We start from the raw sequence: 20,987 nt of genomic DNA, 5'->3' as shown, positions 1-20,987 counted from the left end.
TGGGGAAGGTGGAAGGTTGTGAGGAGAGCGCATGGCAACCTCCCATTTGATCAGTACTTAGTCCCCTATGTAACCTCAATGAGGTGGATACTTTTTTGGCAATGGAAGTGAAAGAGGGGCTTTAGTACAATAGACTGTTTATGGAGGTTGGTTTGACTGTGTAACTACGGTGATTTCAGACTCTACTGATCTAGTGCATGCACCAATCCCTCCCCCCTCTTCCCTTTACTGCATCTGGCTAATTTTACTACTAGGAAGCCAGTGCTATGGGATACATAGATCTATATCTCCTGTGATGATGCATGAGACTAATGAAATGTAACTTACCCTGTAAATAAGTGTAAATATTATAGTGAACTTCTACCTCAATGATTTTCACCCCCTTGAATTTTTTCCTTGCAATTTATTAGATAACTGATCATGCATAATGATTAATATCAATCTATTATTGATTATTAAGACAACTAACAAAGACTAATGAATGTGTAAATATATCTTTTGTAACTTATGTAACTATTTTTTTATCATATGAAATTCACTTTTTAACTTTAAGATGAAATAAAAGCTATGTTTTAATTAATTAATCAGATGAAGCACTTAAGTGTTTTTGTATTGGAGTTAATCAAGTAGGGTGGGAAACACACAGTGCAGTCTGAACTTCACTTAGAAAAGTGTGAGTTTCTTCTCTCTTTTTTGACCAGTGTTTCATTAAGCCAAAGATTCTCATTGTGTTATGTGGTAACAAACTGTCTTAAGGTGGCCATACCCTGTAAGATTTGCTTGTTTGGTGAGGTTGCCAGACAAGCAAATGTTTTACTGATATGCCCACTTAAGGGCCAAATTGAACTGACAGACATAGGCACTGTCAGAAGGAGGACCACATCAATGAGCCGACACAGTCCGATTCGACACAAAATCAAGCCTGCCTGATTGAGATCTTGCCACTTTCAGGCCAGATCTCGGTCTGGGAGGGCCTCATACACAGGCATATAAGCTGAAAAATTGGTCTAAGCACACAGGGGCAGCAGCGCCCCCAAAGTGACCAGGGGCGGCAAAAGAGCTGAATTTCTGTTTTTTAAACCGGAAATTTGCCTCTGCTAGTTTAGACAGCACAATTTTTTTTCTAAAATAATGATCCCTTGTCTGCAACCGCCCCTCACTCCACTAGTTTTGATAACTGAGCACACAAATTCTTAAATGGCCACCGGCTGGGCTGCAGTAAAAAAGTGGCACCGCTACAAGTTCTGAAAAGCAGGGCATCAGCTCACAGGGTTGTTTCTGGCTGAGCTTGGCTTTAGTGAGAAGCAAAGGCATGAGACAACCCTGTGTACTGCTGCCCTTCTATTCAGAACTTGGAGAAACACCAATCATTTCACTGTAGTCCAACCAGTGGGCGTCTAGAGATTTGTGTGATCCATGAGCCGATGTGGTCCCCGATCCGACAAAAAATCAAACCTGCCTGATTTCAGGCCATATGTGGGTTGGGCAAGCCCGTCATTAGTGCCCATACACTGGCCGATAAGCTGCCGATTCGGTCTAAGAGACCGATATTGGCAGTTAGAATCGGCCTGTGTATGCCCACCATTACAGCATTGCTGCTCTAAGTCATTTGTGAAAGAAACACTGCATTCAATTTCTTCTATTCTGTACACATGGGTTACATTATCAGACTTCCTTCTCAGCTCAAACCTTTCGGGGCATGGCATGAGCCTGCCTAGCTTGCCCCTCTCCCCCTTCCTTCCTCCTCACCCCAGCAGTGAGAGATGAGCCAGCAAGAGAGATGCAGGCAGGGAAGTAACATCAGATCAAGCTAAAATTGCTATCTTAAACAGAGAGAATTTCTAGGGCTGTTTACTCAGGTATGGTAAAGAATTCTACATAATAAATATAGTGTTCTAGCTTGCACTATTGTGGCTACTCTATTGCCAATAAACTGCCTCACTAGTTTACCTTCTCCTTTAAAAGGTTCCTTTAATGAATTGTGCCAATTCTCACACATTTGCGTCAATATTAGCATAACTGCACTTGCGGCTGCATGAATAACTGATCCCTGCAGTCCCCTCCTTCTTACATGAATCTGATCCATAAAGGGTTAGTGCAGCTTTTATAAGCAACAGTATAATAAAAAATAAAATAAATGCTGCAAAGAAGTCACAAATTCCATGTGAATTCACACTATAGATGCAGTATAAATAACGAAAAATGTTTAGTTGTATAATAAATTTGCCCATGTGGCAAATTAGTTGCTTGTATTGAGCTTCCTGCATAGGTTTTCCCTCAGTTAAAAATACAGAGACCCCCAACAGGGTGATCTCACCAATTATGACAAATAGGTGATATGGGCTCTTTAAGTGATCACTCCAGTTCACTGATTGTACATCGTTTGCCTTACACAAATGTTTGAACAAAAATTTTCTCCCATTGCACATACTCTATGGCTATGTTTCACCCCCCTAAATGGAAATTCACAGAGGCAACAATCACTTCAAAAGGAACATATATGACATTAGGCATTAGATATCGCTGCCAAGAGTTTTGCATCACTGGGGTTATTCCCTCGGGGTCTTAAAGGAGTTGATCACCTTTGAGTTAACTTTTAGTATGTTACAGAGTGATATTCTGAAAACAATTTGAAATTGGTCTTCATTTTTTATTATTTGTATTTTTTAAATTTATTTCACTTTCTGTTCAGCAGCTCTGCAGTTTGGAGTTTCAGCAGCTATCTGGTTGCTAGGGTCCAAATTATCTTAGCGACCAGGAAGCAGTTTGAATAAGAGGATGGTAAATAAATAGGAGAGGGCCTGAATAGAAAAACAAGTCATAAAAAAGTAACAAAAACATGTAAATTGCAGCCTCAAAGAGCAATATTTTTTGGCTACTGGATTCAGTGACCCCCATTTGAAAGCTGCAAAGAGTTACAAGAAAAAGGCAAATAGATAAAAAACCAATAGAAAAGTTGCTAAGAATTGGCCATTCTATAACATACTAAAAGTTAACATAAAAGTGAATCACCCCATTAACCTAGCAGTAATGCTAGAGTATGTGGATATGGGGTTAAACATACTGTAGTGTCGTTAGTTTTAGAAAAGCCTGAGAAACATTTCAAAGGAAAGGAATGAATGATGAATCCAATCCACATGTTAGAGAAAGTCAAACGTAAAACAACAAAACCACAGGAGTTTTACAACAGTACAGTAAAATGATACAATACAGAGAAGATCACTTAACTACATATAAGTATAGTTGTGGATATCTGGCAAACAGAGAAAATGCCAAATCAATGGATATAGCTATACTTTGCCTGATACATAAGTAGAATTATAAAGCACATTCAAGTGTGGCATGGTTCTACTTACTGTGGTATACATGTTTCTTACTAACATTATGATGCCTGCTTCACCTAGAGGTCTGTATGTTAGGGGAGGTCAGAACTAACATATATCCTAGAAACTTTAACAGCTATTTGAATCTCCTAACTAGTCCTACCTAGACACATATTATGGAAATCCAGGTAGACCCTGGCAGAAAGGCAGGCCCAGGATAAAATTGATGGATATTGCAAATTATTTAATGCAGATGAGTCAAAAGATGGAGAATCAGAACAGCAAACAGAGAGGACTGGGATGAAATTATTCAGGAGGCAAAGACTGGGCTGTAGCACCAAAGAGCATGTAATTAGCAAAATTGACATATTAATATACATGTTATCAAAACTTTAGGCTTCTTGTTTAAATGAATGTAGAATAATGAATGTAGATTCCCCGCATTTGTAGGGATAGACAAAAAAAAAACTCCCACAGTATAGCAGTAACAGTCTGCATGGTGGAATTAAACCACACATGTTGCTGAAGATTCACATTATTAGAAAATTTCATAACAGGTTTCTAGAACTTTTCAGTAAATTCACCAATCATTAGGGTCTGGGGTACATCTACAGCAAATAGTACAGGCACAAACATTGCTTCAAGAACATGCTGCCCTAGACCATACCTTAGAAAATACTTGGTTTCTAGACCTGGAGCAAACCTTTTATCAGTTACAGTTTAATCAGTTCCAATGGTGTGACTGCTAGCAAAATTATTTTTACCACAATTAGAACCCACACTCTGGTTGGGGAAAACAATACAATAATATAAAAATTCAATGTACAAAATACGATGTCGCCAAGCGTAAGGATCTTCTCCCGATATCCCCCACCTACGGGTGGGCGATATCGGGAGAATCCAGGCTAATTCGGTCGTTGCCTGACGGGTATAGGCAAAGTCGGTTCGGGGACCACGTCAACGAGCCGATGCGGCCCCTGATCTGACTAGATTTTTTTAACCTGCCTGGTCAATATCTGGCCAATTTCAGGCCAGATATCGGTCGGGCAGGTCTGTCGTTGATGCCCCTACACGGGCCGATTAGCTGCCGAATTGGTCTAAGGGACCGATATCAGCAGCTAGAATTGGCCCGTGTATGGCCACCTTAACACAAACGCTTTTAACACTTATTTTGACACCTGCAATTTACACTCAGTTACACGCACACATACAAACGTCACACAGCATTATAATCACACAGGATTTTACACGGTCTAGCATGGACTTAATGGCATGGCATTTCAACGCCTTTTTACAACGATTTATAAATGTTCCCTGTTTTGTATGTGCTGCAAGTGTCACAGACCATTAATTCACAAAGCAAACTGAATGTCAAAAATCACTTCTGTCACTAAGTTTATTATTTTTCAATTGGTTTCATCCAGTACAAAACTGTATGGTCTATAAGTGTTTGTGCATCACAGTAGTTACAGACATAGAGAAGAAAAACATTGTCAGTACATTGAACTCTTCTCATCTCCTTTAGGGTTTGTGATTTTCTCAAAATTCTTCAGAATAATGTCAAAGATTTCAACCTAAATAGGAAAATCAAATTAATTGTGGCCTATATATAAAAAGAACAACCAAAATGTATTTTAAACCATTTCCGCCTATTACACGGCTGCTTATAATATATGTGAAGTTAAAGTAAAACAGATCCAGTTATTCAGCACTCTGAATAAACAACCAGATCTTAGCTATATTCATTTTCAGTTCTGTTTTAGTAATATAAAGAATATTGAAAAATACAGACACCAAGCAGTAGTTTATTGAGAATATAGCATGTTATCATTTGAAGGACAGTCTGAGGGGGTTCTGGAGAAAATGTTAGTCAAAAGGTGTCAAACTCAAATCCCTATGGCTAATACAACCAGCAGTCCTCAATATTCTGAACTAAGATGGGGGCTGATGACATTAGTGCTTTATTCATTTCTTCACAGACAACTAAAAAAATTACAGTTAATTTACCGCACTACAGAATAGTTTGCCATAATAATAATAGAAATAACAATAAGGCTAAAATGACGGACACTGGTCATTTATGTGCAACATTTATATTTTGTATGTACTGTACATTTAGAAACACTGTGCAGTGCTCTGAGTGTATCAAAGCAAATACTCATGGTTTATACCGGTTCTAAACTAATTTGATACTAGGAATAAGTTCATGAAAGTGATTTGACTGACAGACTAGAAAATTTAGGGTGAAGACACATGGAGCTAATAGTAGCAGCTACTTGTCACGGCTACTAAAATCCAGAAGATACCCTGCCATAGACAATACTGAGAATTGCCTCTGCTACAACACACGTAGAGACAATTATAACTACTGATCAGCATTGTGTGTGTTTTCACCCATAAGGTCATATATGTGTTAGGCACTCTTTAGTGATTATAGTTGCCTACCTCAGACCCGAGTGCATCTTCTTTCCTTACTCAAGATTTTCATTCCAGCTATGAGCAGTAAAGTGCTTTTTTTCTAATTGATTTTAGTGGATTGCTTATGCACACAGCCCAGGCCACCCATAAATGACCCCTGGGAAAGGAATGAAGATTAAAAATCCCAAACCCAAAATGCCATCCCAACGGCTAGAGTGTAAATCGCCGGTGGGATGGCATTCGCAGCGCCGCGATTTGCCGAAGTCACAGAAGTTGCCTTGAGGTAACTTCTGCGACTTCTGCAAATCGCGGCGCCGCGTATGCTATCCCACTGGCGATTAACATTCTAGCCGGTGGGATGGCATTTCGAGGAGCTTAGTCGCCCGCGAGAAGGGAGATTTGATGCGCGCCGACTAATCTCCCTATCTGTCACAGCCCTTATAGATTATGACAGACTTGACTGTTTCAATTAACAGATACCCTTGCTATAAAAAAAGAGAGAAATAAATACTCACATAGAAATTTCTCACTTCAGTAAAGGCTATTTTTAGATCTACAAATGTGATTTCATCTTTCTCATGAACCAAAGCGCGATAATCCATCTAAAGCAGAAAAACGACCAAGACAGAATGAAATTAAGAAAAAGATGTTAAAAAAAGAGGATACAGTTTTGTATAAAGGAACCTGGGGAGTAACCTCTTTTCTAATTTTAGCATGTAAACCTCCTGCCAGAGCTACATAAAGATTAGGCAAAATATTGTTCCATATGCATAGGCTGTACTGTACCATATCAGTTTTGGCCATTTAATATAGCACTGCACTGTTTTTAATCTAGGCACAGAGGCACCACATAATGACTGATAATGCCTGCTAATTTAATGCCTTCTTTCGAACCTGAATAACTCCAACTGTACTTTGGAAATACTAGTGCAAACTGTAACTTATGTAGAAACTTACATAATGTACATATCAAGAAATGACAAATCTAAGCAGCTTCACATGGGCAGGCAGGTAAGGTTAAACTGAGAACATACTCCACTGACCACCAATGAAATTAAAAAAAAAAACTTAAAGGGATTGTCTCATGATTTTTATTAAGTGCTTCTAGTGTATTTCTAAATGACACTGTTTACATTGCAAACAATTCACTAACCAATTTCTTGAACCAACAAATGTATATTTTTTTATTTGTAATATTGGTGTGTAGGCACATCTCAGTGCATTTTGCCTGAGTCTGAGCTTTCAGAAGGAGCCAGCACTACACAATAGAACTGTTTCAGGTAACATATTGTTTCCCCTACAGGGTTTCTCCTTCTTGGGTGCTATTCTCACGTGAACCACTCGGTTAGGACATTTAGTAATGCAAATGATTTTTGAAGTCATTTGATCTCTACAATGCGAAAATCTTCTCCAGCCTTCAGGAAAACCACTTTTTATAAGGTTAAGAGGGTCTGGGGTGTCAAAAATCATTGCATCTTGTGTTTATTGTATTTGGGGCTGAAGTTCCCACTGTATGCAATGTATTTTGGGTGCCAAATCGATTGTGCATTGTTCAAGCGCTCAGCCTGTCAGACCAGATGCATCAATCCAAAACAGCACAGAATACACAAATGATCGTGTATTCTGTATTTTGGGTGCCATTACTTCTGTTCCTCACTGTATAATATATTTAGGATCTAGAGGGCTGTTGTTTACCTAATGTTCTGCTGATCAGCTGCTGGGGAGCAGGGGGATGATATCACTCCAATTTTGAGTGACTGAAGTTTATCAGAACACAGGCCACATGGCTGTAGCACCCTGGGAAATGAAGGATACGGCTAGCCCCATGTCAAATTGCAAATTTAAATCTAAAAACAATCTGTTTGCTCTTTTAAAAATTGAACTTCAGTACAAAATTCTGCTGGAGCAGCAATATTTACTAATGCATTTTGAGAAAAACATGTCTTCCCATGACAGTATTTGTTTAAAAGTAAATTTCAGTAACATCAACTGTTTATATTGTCATATATTTACTCGGTTATATGTGCTGTCATCTACATGAATTTTTTAGCAGTGGAATGACTGGTATTGGGCCCCACAGCAAGATCACTGGCCTCTCTAAACTATGGGAACCAGACATTTTCCAACTGCTGCTTATCAAAGCCCCACTGGGCCCCTTTAGCTCCTAGGCCCCTGGCTGTTTCCTCTATAGTTACACACTTTATTTTTCAGTAAAACAATTTGTCAGTTTGTATCATAGTAGCTGCGGTTACATAGTTGATGTTTGTGTAGGCTAAACATGTTGGTACTATGTGATTGTTTTCATACAGGGGCCCTAGACAATTGAATTCTATGGGACCCCGTAATGACATCAGCCCTGCATGTCTTATGTGTTATCTTTTATTCCTTACCACGTGTGTCTCTTTAGAAGCTTTGGCAACAACATCTCCTCTCTCTGAAAAATATCTAAAATAAAGAAAAGGTGTTACAAGCCAAATCATTTTGCAAGACATAACTCTGTATCCAAGCAGTACTGGAGAGGTATAAAATCATAAAGCATCTACAGTTTTCTAATGGATTGATTTCTAATACAAAAATAAAAATTATTGGAGAACTTTGTATAAAGTACTTACGAAAAAAAGCTTTAGCTCCTAGTTGTTGCTCTGTGCTGCAACCAAATACAACTGCAAAAATCCAAAGAGTAGGAGAAAAAAGCTTCAGCAGATTTACTGCAAACCATTTATTGTGGGTAGTGGTAACACGACATGTTTCGGGTCAATACCCTTTGGGTCAGTACACTTGATAAAGGGTATTGACCCGAAACATGTCGTGTTACCACTACCCACAATAAATGGTTTGCAGTAAATCTGCTGAAGCTTTTTCGTCCTACTCTTTGGATTTTTGCAGTTGATTTCTAATACATGGATGTGTAAACTATGACAAGGGTGACTGTGGTTTGTAGAAATACTTGTTGTACATTCTTACTTAGAGATGTTGGTCTGTGTAGTCTCTACTTTGGTTTTTACAGCAGTTACACGTTCAACCAACTTTTCCTGAAAGTGAACACAAAGTGTATACAAGTAAGACATAAGAATATAGAATGAGAATGAGAAGATCCAGTACACTGGATATCATACTTCCATATAAAATAAAGCAACCCTAAAACAAAATAAAAAAACTAGGCTCTGAATATCTGTGTACAAAGTAAAAAAATGAAGGGGAATTGATATCTGTGTTCATGTGCAAAAGCTTTAGTATTCTATATATTTTCATTAAATGTGATGCAGGTCTGTGTGATGTTAAAATATAAAAGAGAATTAAAGATGTCTTAAATAAATGAGTGAGAATATCCATACCTAAATTCTAAATTAACATGCATAGATACAATAAGTATAAACAAACAAATTGTCTTGTAAGTTGCTAACCTGCACTGATACTCCAAAGTCATTTCCATCTTCAATTTTTGGTATCAGGTGATGAATCCAGGTGATAATCTACAGAAGAAAAATAACACATTGCACACTACTCAGCTCAGCTGATGAGCCTCATATTGCAGATCCTATCCATAAGGCACTGCATCAGTTTGCTAACAGTATTCCACATAATACTTTGCATGTGCATTGGCGTGTCTTGACTTACCAGGGCACATCCTTCTCTTAGCCTCCGAATCTCAGGCTGAACGGTGTTGAGGACATTTTGCAACTTCTCATTCTCCTTCAGGAACCCACAACGAGGAGCTGGAAAATGGCAGTTTGTGAAACAAACATTGCACGCAAAAACTCTGTAAATTTTGACATCTTTCAGGGAAGATTACCTTTTTTTTCTTCTTTATCTGTCTCCATCTTAGATGAATCCTGGGAAAAAATACAAAAAATAATTTGTGCAATGCTTTACCTCTCCATTTACCGATTTCTTGTGGGTTTTTTTTTTAATATGCCAATGAAGGTGAGTGCATAGTATCTAAAGTTTCTTTGTTTCATATGTAGTCACAACCTTATTGCACAGCCCTAAAAATCAAATCTGGTTCAGCCAAAAGCATGGGCGAATCCGAATCCTGCTGAAAAAAGGAAATCTTGGCCGAATCCCGAACTGAATCCTGGATTCGGTGCATCCCTACTTAGTGGTCCCAACCAGTTCCCATTTTGCTCTTCATTTATACAAAGGCAGTGGCCAGCTGCTTGACGTAGCTACCTCCACATCACAACAATCAGTTGATGTGTGTTGTGTCCAATAAATAATGCCATGAAAATGTAGTGAAATATGTTGCATTCTCAATAAATCAGGGTTAAATGAGTTAGTGCTCACATGACCACTAGGAAATTGACTTCTCCATGCAAACATTAAAAGGGACTTTTTCAGAAGAAAGATTTTTTCCAATAATTTTTTACACATTATTAGACTTTTTTTTTTTTTTTTTAAGTATCCTGTTAATATATATTGCAGTATTTTGTATTAGCCTTCTCTCTTTTGATAAAATTAGTGAATTCAAGTAGTTTATAGCATATAGCATAGAATGTCTTAAAGGGAAAGTATACCCCTGAACATTGCAGGCCTCTATAAAAATATATCACATAAAGCATCCTCTGCATTCCACTGCATTCTGCTTGCCTAAACTCTGTAGCATTGTATTATCTTGTTTTGTTCTAATATATGTTTTGTTCACCTCAGACTCCTCAGTTGGAGGATCAGGAATTGGAATATTCAGCTCTGTATGAAGGGTTGCCAGGTCCTCTACATTAAAAAGATCACTCTGTGGGACAAAGAAAGAAAGACCATTTGAGCAACTGCTTATCTAATGACAACTAGGATTTGTGCATATGTACATAATGCCCAGAGCAATTATTTATGTTACCCAAAAACATTTACTTGTATTACATCCCCTCTATGTACATTATATTCAGATGTTTATTTTATTTTGGATATTGGTTTTTTTATAGGGTTAATGCTGCAAGCTGCAAATGAAAGATGCCATGTTCGTGCAGGGCATTAACTTAAGGGATGAAAACATAATTTTGCCTCTTTATAGGTCCCTGGTAAGGCCTCACCTTGAGTATGCAGTGCAGTTTTGGGCTCCAGTCCTTAAGAAGGATATTAATGAGCTGGAGAGAGTGCAGAGACGTGCAACTAAACTGGTAAAGGGGAGCGAAGATTAAAACTATGAGGTTAGACGTGGTTGTTTTCTCTGGAAAAAAAGGTGCTTGCAGGGGGACATGATTACATGATTTAAGGGGGTTACAGGCAGATAGGGGGGTGTTCTTTTTTCCAATAAAAATGAGACCCCATGTATACAGTTGGCTATACATAAGGTATATAGTGCAGACTACAGTCCTTAAACAACCCTAAGAGAGGACACCAGTTCTCTGTAATTGAATGTTGACTTGTTTTTAATATAAGTGCACTCATTAAGAGTTACTGGGAGAAACTGTGTGTGGTATAGCCCTCAAATTCAGAAACACATAATCCCAACTGACCTTCAGAAGATCATCCATTTGTTGAATCTTCAATGGAACAAATTCAAACAGGAATTGCTGAACCTATAATAGAAATATTTAAAAAAGGAAGAAAGACTAAGGTGCCCATTTACTAATGGTCTAACTTGTTGAAGTAGAAATCAATGGCAGATGTCCCTTCCTTTTCCTGGAAGATCTTACTTTGCTTCAAATTGTTAGAGCTTTTTGGATTTTTGATGCTGTTTTTTGTGCGACAATTTGAAATAGTCGCAGTTGCTGGACTTTTTCCTAGGGATGCACTGAATCCAGGATTGAGTTTGGGATTCAGCCAAGATTTGGGCTTTTTCAGCAGGATTTGCCCAAATCCATGCCTCCGACCAAACTGAATCCATAAAACACAAAAGTTGTAAATTTTTCACCGTGTGTGATGCGCACACTTCTCTTTAACCCCTCCTTATCCTAATTTGCATATGCAAATTAGGATTCAGTTCAGTATTCAGCCAAATCTTTTGCAAAGGATTCGAGTTTGGCCGGATCCTAAAATAGTGGATTTGATGCATCCCTACTTTTTCCAGCACATGCTTTTTTAGTTCAGACTTTTTAGTAAATGTCAGACATTTGTGGAAGTGATTTTATTCGAATTTTAAAAACAAAATGAGAGACGTTATAGTTTTACTAAAACTGCCCCTAAGTCTTTGGAGGGTGCACCAGCTTGGAAAATGAATTACAAAGTCCCGTGGCACCATCTTACATTATTGCCAGGCATCTGTGGCTTCAGCTTGCACAGTAAAGTTTTCTAAATTGAATCTACTACACATATGTGAGGGTTGAGCACTACAGGTGTTCTGTTGGTTTTTCCATGCCAATTCATTGTTTTTCTAAAAATAACTATATTTACTTGGGGCTGCCTAATATATTGGTGAAATATTGTAAATGTGAAAAAATAATGTTGAATGATGTATGTATGTATTTATTTTTTCACCCATCTGGCATATCGTTCTATTGTAATGCAGGAATGTACTTAGGTAGGGATTGTCTGGTTTACCAGATCAAAGTCGCTGATATTGGTGCACTAATTTTTTTTAAGAAGATCACTATTGCAGCAATGCTGCATTCATCACACAAGAATCCTATGTAAGTTTACAAAGCATTTTTATATTGTTCTGTACATGCTTTTAAATGAAAGATGTGACTTTATCTTGACAGTGACAAGATATTAAAGAAGAATAAAAAAAAAAAATTACCTGACTGAATAGCGCTTCACGGAACCCATTAACCTGTAAGAAGAAAGAGAATGGATTTTTGAACATTTTTTGTAAACATACAAAAATGTCCTCAGATCTAGGGAGTGTATCCTGAGAGCCATAGCCCAGACTAATATATACTGCAACTTTTTCTTTGCTGCTTTTAATATTAGTTGGTACAGTGATGGTCACAAACATTTGTGCCAAACACCATATGTTAAGTAGGCATGCCTAGGTTTTGGGATGGTGAAGTGATTTGTGAAGTATACAGGATCTAGAGGAATGGTGCTTCCCCAAAAGACTTTATTACATAATTTAATAATACTCTGAAATGCACATGGTCCTTGCACTGTGGCAGATTTGGGTGAAATATTGACTATTGTATAGTGTAGTCTTCTGTAACACAGTAGCCAACTTGTAGCCAAAACCATTAAATTACAGTTTTAGAATAAGGGTTACATTGGCACTCTTATGCTTAAATCAGTGCTCTGGATTGGAAGTAGATTGGGAAGAGGTGTGTAAACATTAGTAACTCTCCACACATACAAGTAATTGAACTGTAGCAGTTCTTAACCCTTAAACTGAGGAGTTAGGCACCTATCACCTAACCTTACATTTTCTGTATGTATAGAACTATAAGCACACCTACTACATGAATAAGTGTATTTTTACAAAATAGACAGCAGAGGGACCTCTAGTTACAGAGATGCAGATATTTTTTCTCTGCTTAATCGTGTGAAAAGGTTTTCTCTTTTTACTCATTTGTGCTGATGACTCTGCAAGTTTTTCCACCATCTTGGATTGATTGTTTATTTCACATTACTCAAATAGCAGACTCATTTTGACTAAATTCATATATTGTTTTACAAAATGCAACTGATAAAGAAAAATGTGATCTCTGAAACAGAAGAAAAATCAGGCAAAATAAATTTTTTAATCAATTACATGCTTTTATATCTTCATATTTGCTCGATATTTGTGTGGTCAATGATATCTAATGGTCCATATTCAGAAACCTTTTTTTTATATTACAACTTATTTACGTAACTAGTGGGAGGTCCTATCAGATATCTATATATGTGTCTATTTGTTCAGTTGTAACATGATTCTTTTGCAACAGTAATTTTGAATCTGTGCAAGCAAGGACAAGGCTTGTTTCCAACTACAAGATATTTATAGAAACGACAACAAGGAAAGCTGGCTAATTTCTGGGCTTTTGTGCATCCCGGGGTCTGCCATCAAGAGGCTACCTAGCTCTGGGTTCAGCAAAATATTTAATGAGTAAATGTTAAGACAATTTATCTGCATGTGTAATTTACTAACACAAGTTTTACAGCAATCAAATAAGCTGTCTTTGTGGAACAAAATGTATTTTTGTAATACAATGTGTAAAGAGAATTTTTGGTATTAAGGGCAACTATCTCATAAGATAGAATGTTTCCTACTACACTACAGCTGCGGGCTGATGGAGCCCACACTTCAATTTGTGGAAACAAAAGTATCACCTGTATCCAGCCAAGTACTGTGGCTCAAGGGTTCTTTTAAAAATAAAATTGTATTTGGCATTAATATTAAATAGGTAGTTCATTTTAAAAATGAAATTGTATTGTAAGAAAATGTACAGAGGCTGCAAACCCTAGCAACCAAAGGTTTGCGTGTTCCATACATTGCGCCTTATTATATTCCATAATTTTTACCAATGTTTCGGCTCCTTTAAGATGCATGTATATTGGAGTACGGGCCACCTTTGTTGTATGTATTATATTTTTTGATCCTTGGCACTCAGCTTTAAGGAAGAGCAACTTTCAATGCAAATCATATTTAAAAATGTTATTTTATATATCTATATATATTATGCAGAAATAGAAGGTCTTTTATTGGCCACTTTTTTGTTCACTTTCAGTTTTGCACCTCAGTGCTGCAGCTTCTTTTCTAAAGTGTTCCTAGTTACAGGAAATTTTCTATTAAAAAATAATGAGAAGCAAAAAAGCAAATGCTCCTTTTAAAATTTTAGTGACTTTGTATATACACACATTTATACATTAGTGCAAGTGAACCTCAGAGTCCAATTCCAGTACTGTGAAATTCCCACACATAGTTGTGACATCACAACCCAACTTTAGAACCTTCTTCCTTCTTACTACCTTCGTATTGTTTTTTTGTATATGCCACATTTGCAGTAATAGGTTAAAAGCTTTTATATATCGACAGGGTACCCTTAAAAAGGCCTGCTGTACTAGCTTTACAGATCTAATAATATAAACCATGACATACACACTTACCTTCTCCTGGTTGTCCTGGGAAATTTTCAGACGAATCACTTTAGCCATAACTGTAGTTAAAGAGGGTCTTTCACCTTCCTCGGCCTCAGCTTCCCTTACTGTTTTGCTGTGTCTGTGTTGGGCCTCTATCACTCTGTTACTTTCAGTTTTACTTTAGCTGCTGCTTTATACAGTAGAGAGGGGAGGGGTTAGTGGCAATAAAAGGGAATTTCCATCAGCTTATAAACTGCACATTGGCAGATGCATTGCGATATAATTTTATTTTGTGAATAACGTGATGTTGATATGACTTAATAGCTTGTTTATTTTAAACCTATGGCCTCAGCAATCTAAAGTGAAAGAATATATTATAACTCTAATTACTTTGTAAAGTGTTTAACTACCTTGATTATTATTTCTGTTATTTTTTTTTGCTGCCTAAACATGGTCTACTATGGAGTAAAATAGGAGCTGGGTGCAGTGCACCCAAGGTTATTGGTAATATAATGTATGATCATGTTGGATATTAGTACAATTTGGCCATACATGGGGACAGCTGAATTACATTGATCCACCTAATCAGAACATAATGCAGAAATGGTTGCTATGCAGTTCCAGGTTAGATGATACCCCCATACATAACCCCAACTGAGCTGTCAGTTGGACAGTTTTTTTTCTCAATATTTTTTTTGACAGATTCAAGTTTACAATACAATGTGAATATATGGGCTCAAAGAGGCCTTCACAAAATAGTAAAAGTTGTTTAAGTATAAAAAACCACTAAAAATATATTAAATTTACCACTTCAAACCACACCCATTTTATCACAATGGTGGTAGTGCAGCAAAAACCAAAATGCTTGGTCCTCACTGTGGGGATATCAACAGTTATTCATATATGAAAGAATTATATTATGTCATATTAAGACACACTCAGAAATCCATATGCCTCCTCCTCCCCTGTGGATATCACAGCAACCCCCAGCAACATAATTACACACCTTAGGGACCATTTAATGGCTGTTTCCAACTACTAACAAACTCCCAGAACAAATCCCTCCCAGGTTCACCTCTCACAGGCAGCATAGGGCAGGCAGAGTATGGCACACACATGCAGCACTCTGCCTCCCTTATGCTGCCTGTGTGTGCCATACTCTGCCTGCCCTATGCTGCCTCTGTGGGCCATACTCAGCCTGCCCTATGCTGCCTGTGTGTGCCATACTCGGCCTGCCCTTAGCTGCCGGTGTGTTCCATACCCTCCCAACCCTATGCTGCCTATGTGCCATACCATACCTGCCCTATGCTGTCTGTGTGATGTAGCCTTTCCTTCTCTTTTAAGCACGAACGATGCATAAATGATTCCCTATGAAACATGGAATACTGCATGATTTTGGCTACACTCTATCTGGGCCTGTCAATGGAGCTACGGGGGTATGCACTTAACAGTGGATCCACTTTCCTCTGCCTGCAGATAATGCATGTGTAGGAAAGTGGACAATCCGCTTAGTGTACCCTTGCCCTTAAGAGGGAAATGACACAGTAAGTGAAGGAAGGGTTAGAGGTCATAACAGCTTGACTGCATGAGAAGGGTCCTATCACTAGCGGGCCTTGCAGTCTGACAAAGCTGGTAGAAATCCCACCTGGCAGGACATAAAGAGTAAGTGGCACATTAAGACAGCACTAAACATTGTAGCACTTAGAGAAAGAGGTTGCAAAGGGGACAGTTGCACAGGGAAAGAGGGCTAAAAGTTCAAAATGGAAGATAAACTGATGAATGGGGAAACACAATGGGGACATGGTGAGAGTGGGAAAAAGCAAAAGAATTCCAGGTGGGATGGCGTTGAAGACAGAAAGAAAGAAGGGCATACTAAGGGTGGCACATAGGAAGACGTTTGAACAAGCAGAAAATATTCTGCAAGGAGATTGAGAAGGAAATGGGGTAGGACAAAATGGCAAATGAGCAAATGGCAAGAAGGTGGGTACAGGAGGAAAAAGTGTTACATGTTCTGATAAAAGAGAGATTGGCACAAACGTAGAGAAGGAAGAAAGACAGGGAAGAGGAGGGAATAAATAGGCATGTATAAAAAGGATAAAAATGGGTTGAGAATAACAGAGGGGGAGGTGAAAGGGTAAAACAAGGCAGAAGTTCATAGAGAGACTGCACATGCAACTTGAAAAGTAGAAAATGAAAGACAGGGGTGCAGTCCCCACTGGGCGGAGCTGCATCTTTTTGGCATTACCCCAGGGCAATAGTAGCAGGTTGCCCTATGCTGAGGTGAGTAAGGCCGGTCTTGTAAACTGCCTGGCCCAATTGGGACTATATTGGCAGGTCTCCCTACACAAGATGTTGCCAGCTGGCACAGGGTTCCATGGCTGGGTGGGCAAATAGTACCTGCCTCTTGCTCATTCCATGTGAATGATCTTGTAACCCTGCCTTTTTACCTTTGTTTCTCTCATTCCATTGCCCCCCACCATTTCATGGCACAATGACACACCAAGTATACTATACACAGTGTGAGAAAGGGATTATTGGCCCCTCAAGCACACAATATACAGTAAAAGACAATGCGTACCCTGGGCTAGAAGTATAAATGTAGTGCCCACTTCGTGTTTAATGTCCCAGAACACAAAGCAACATTATTGGGCAATCTTTGCTGGGGGCGTATTGGACCGATATAAGTGCTTAGTCCTGCTAGTGTGGGGCTCCCATGGGTGTGGGGCCCTATTGGGTCCAATTGGCCGAAAGCTGGTCCTGGAGGTGAGACAGTGTAATAAAGACAGTTTCTTAGCAGGGGGTGGTGCTAGGCACTCCCCAACATGACTTCATGCTATCCCAACTCTTGGTGACATGGCCAGTGTCAGACTAGGGTACTTGGTGCCCACCAGACAACCTTGTAACTAAAGATAAACCCTGCACCATAGTAGTTTTCGGGTGCTCACTGTGTGATCATTGGATCGGTTAATTAGAGAAAAAGCAACACATTTAGGTGGCACACCTACTTTAAAAATACCTTTATCATCATTATGTTAAAATGATGATAAATGATGATGAAAGAAAGAAAAGTAGGAAAATTAAAATTACACAACTTGTACCTGTAGTATTCTAATCGGGGATTCTAATTAAATAGTGTGTACTTTCCTTGGGATGAGTTCTAAATACAAAAAACATCCAGCTCATTGGCAACTGTTGCTCAATCCCAAAGGTTACCACCTTTCCCAAAGGGGAAGGGTGGCAAGCCCTTTATATGTTTATATTAGGCAGACCTTGGAGGTGTTAGTCGTGACATGATCCAACGGCAGAGCATCGGTATGGTGATCCGCTGGAACCATTATTAGACCTTATATGGCAGAGGCAATGGTGCATTTATTACGGGGATGAACGACCTGCCATATACTTATGCTCCACAGTACTGGCCTAACATGTTCATGTTCAGTGGGTTGCACTGGAATTGTTGTTGGGAGGCTGGTGGGTAGTTTGACCAATATAATTATGCCCTATAAGGCATATTAGTGAAGGCCTCAAAAGTGAATTAGAGTCATGTGCATTGGGTGTATTTACACCTATTTACTCGCCCTAATCAGTTGTGCAACCTTAGGGTTGTCGCAACCACACCAACACTGTTGCTCTATACAGTGAGATAAAGAATCTGTTTCATGTGTTACTAGCAAATTGCAACATTTGTTACATACTCAACAAGTAATTGTAACCTTTGGGATTGAGCAACAGTTGCCAATGAGCTGGATGGTTTTTGTATTTAAAACTCATCCCAAGGAAACCCACTATTTAATTAGAACCCCCGGTTAAAATACTACAGGTACAAGTTGTGTAATTTTAGTTTTCCTACTGTTCTTTCTTTCATTCTTTTTTTAATATTGAAGTTTTTAACATAATGAAGGTAACCAAACAACCTTACCTCAAGGGCCCCTCTGTGCCATTCTGTGAATTATGGCATTCTTTTTTTTCAAAGTACATTATTTACATTGCAAATAATTCACTCTATAATTTACATATTTATTCTTGGACAAACAAATGTATTTTTTTTAGCTGTAACATTGGTGTGTAGGCAGCCATCACATGCATTGTGCACTACACATTAGAACTGCTTTCAGGTAACCTACTATTTATCCTGCTCAATGTATTTTCAATAGAACCCAAATCTTAAAAAATATTAGCTAAACAGGGTTTCTGTTATTTGGGTGCTATTCTCATGACTGCCACTAGGTGGGAGAGCACGTTTAACAATGCAAACATATTGTGAATTCATTTTGAACTCTACAATGCTGAAATCCTCTCCAACCCTCAGGAAACCTGCTTTTTGGAAGGGTAAGCGGGTCTGTGCGGTCAGAAATCGCTGTCCTTCATTGTATTTAATGTATTTGGAACTAAAGTTCCCACTGCTTCTCCCTGTATTTAATGTATTTTGGGTGCCACTGCTGTCTCTCAATGCATTTAATGTATTTTGCATGCCACTACTTCTGCCCCCACTGCATAATGTATAGAGGATCTAGAATTATTGTTTACAAAAGTCAATGTTTTATTATTTACAAGTGCTTACTGTATGTATATATCTCTATATCCTTTATTGTACAAGCTAATTGAGGCGAATTGCACATGGGGCAGTTTTTTACAGTGCATTTTAGCTGGCAGAGAAATGCATAAAGCCCCCCCTCCCCCCAAATATTGGGATGGTGTAAAGGCAGTTTTGCCTGTTTACCCACTTGCTAAAATTCAGGACAGTACCAGTATTACAATTAGCCCATGGAGGCAGTATAAGTTCAGGTGGCTGAAACCTTAAGGCTGATGCCACACTTGGCGTAGGGCTGATATTTTAGGCAAGCGGAAAAACGCTTGGCGAAAATTCAGCCCTACGCCTGCTACTTGTGCCTGCACCCGAATGAATGGGATACGCTCGGGTGCAGGCACATGTAGCTGATATATGCATGAAAACGCTAGACTTTGCATTCTCACGCGTTTACATGCGTATATCGGCTACATGTGCCTGCACCCAAGCGTATTCCATTCATTCGGGTGCAGGCACAAGTAGCAGGCGTAGGGCTGAATTTTCGCCAGACGTTTTTCCGCTTGCCGAAAATATCCGCTCTACGCCACGTGTGGCATCAGCCTTAGTGTGAAGACACACAGAGTTACTAGTAGCAGCTAGTTGTCACAGCTACAAAAATAGACAATGCTGATCATTTACTAATAATTGTCCCTACCTGTGCTTTAGCAGAGGCAGTTCTCAGTAGCCATGACAAGTAGCTGCTACTTAATAGCTCCGTGTGTCTTCACCCTTAGCAGAAGTGTCAGGGAGCTGCTGTCCAGTTACCGGCCTATGGTTCTGCTGGTCGGCTGCTGGGGGGGAAAGGGAGGGGGTGATATCACCCCAACTTGCAGCTCAGCAGTAAAGTGTGACTGAAGTTTATCAGAGCACAGGTCACATGGCTGTGGCACCCTGGGAAATGAAGAATATGACTAGCCCCATGTGAAAATTAAATATAAAAAAAATGTTTGAGCTTTTAAAAAACAGATTTTGGTGCAGAATTTTGCCGGAGCAGCATTATTAACTGATGCATTTTGAAAAAAAGCACGTTTTCCCATGACAGTATTTCTTTTAACAAAAGGTGAATTGCCAACTGGTAGCAGGGACTGATACTGCAAGTGATAGTCTTTTGCCCAGTAAAATATGCAGACCAAGGCAAATGTCATACATCTTGCCCCAAAAATGCTCTTTGTATAGCAAGACCCTAAAAGCTTTAGGCCACTTCCTCTTTGCTGCTCCCTTTAGCTATAATGACCCAGTCCATAAAAACTGCATTAACCCATACAAGTGAGGTCACTGCATAGCAGAAAATGGATAATTGCCATTGTATTAACACAGGCATACCAGTAATATTGCTACATAAAATAGATAAGGACTTTGCATTAACCCCTGACATACCAGCAAGAATCACTGTAGAAAATGGATTTTAAACATTGGATTAACCCCAAGCATGGCAGGAAGATCACTGTAGAAAAGTAACAATGAATTTTAGCATTAACCCCCAGGAATGACTGTAAGATCACTGTGGAAACACAATTTGTTCTGTTCCAGTTTGAAGGAAAAGGTTTAATCAAGATTGGTACAAGAATAAAGGAGTAGAGTAATCTTAGCAGAACTGAGAATCACAGAAGACTTACAGCTGAATTCGTTCGCTTTAGCTTGAAAACTCGCCTTTCTCAGGCCCACCCACCTGCTCTGTGTGAAGCGCTAGATTGGAGCATTTGCCGGCCTGTAATGTAGAGCTGAATTCTGATTGGGGGAGGCGGAGGGGA

At 38.9% G+C, this 20,987-nt stretch overlaps 1 protein-coding gene across 2 annotated transcripts; it reads right to left on the bottom strand.

The window, feature by feature from the left end:
• Nucleotides 1–4,694: 4,694 nt before the first annotated feature.
• Nucleotides 4,695–20,956, bottom strand: psme2 (proteasome activator subunit 2). 2 transcript variants are annotated; one of them, XM_012961475.3, is made up of 12 exons: nt 20,853–20,956; nt 14,697–14,856; nt 12,415–12,447; nt 11,192–11,254; nt 10,384–10,470; nt 9,535–9,574; nt 9,360–9,457; nt 9,146–9,214; nt 8,706–8,773; nt 8,132–8,186; nt 6,257–6,343; nt 4,695–4,897 (listed from the first exon to the last, which is right to left on the bottom strand). In XM_012961475.3, exons 2-12 carry the CDS (start codon nt 14,742–14,744, stop codon nt 4,817–4,819), a joined length of 729 nt encoding a protein of 242 aa, XP_012816929.1. In that variant the 5' UTR covers nt 14,745–14,856; nt 20,853–20,956; the 3' UTR covers nt 4,695–4,816.
• Nucleotides 20,957–20,987: the final 31 nt, after the last annotated feature.

This window comes from Xenopus tropicalis, chromosome 1 (genome assembly GCF_000004195.4).
Source record: "Xenopus tropicalis strain Nigerian chromosome 1, UCB_Xtro_10.0, whole genome shotgun sequence".
Taxonomy (NCBI): Eukaryota; Metazoa; Chordata; class Amphibia; order Anura; family Pipidae; genus Xenopus; species Xenopus tropicalis.
This window is presented reverse-complemented; position numbering and strand designations above follow the sequence as displayed.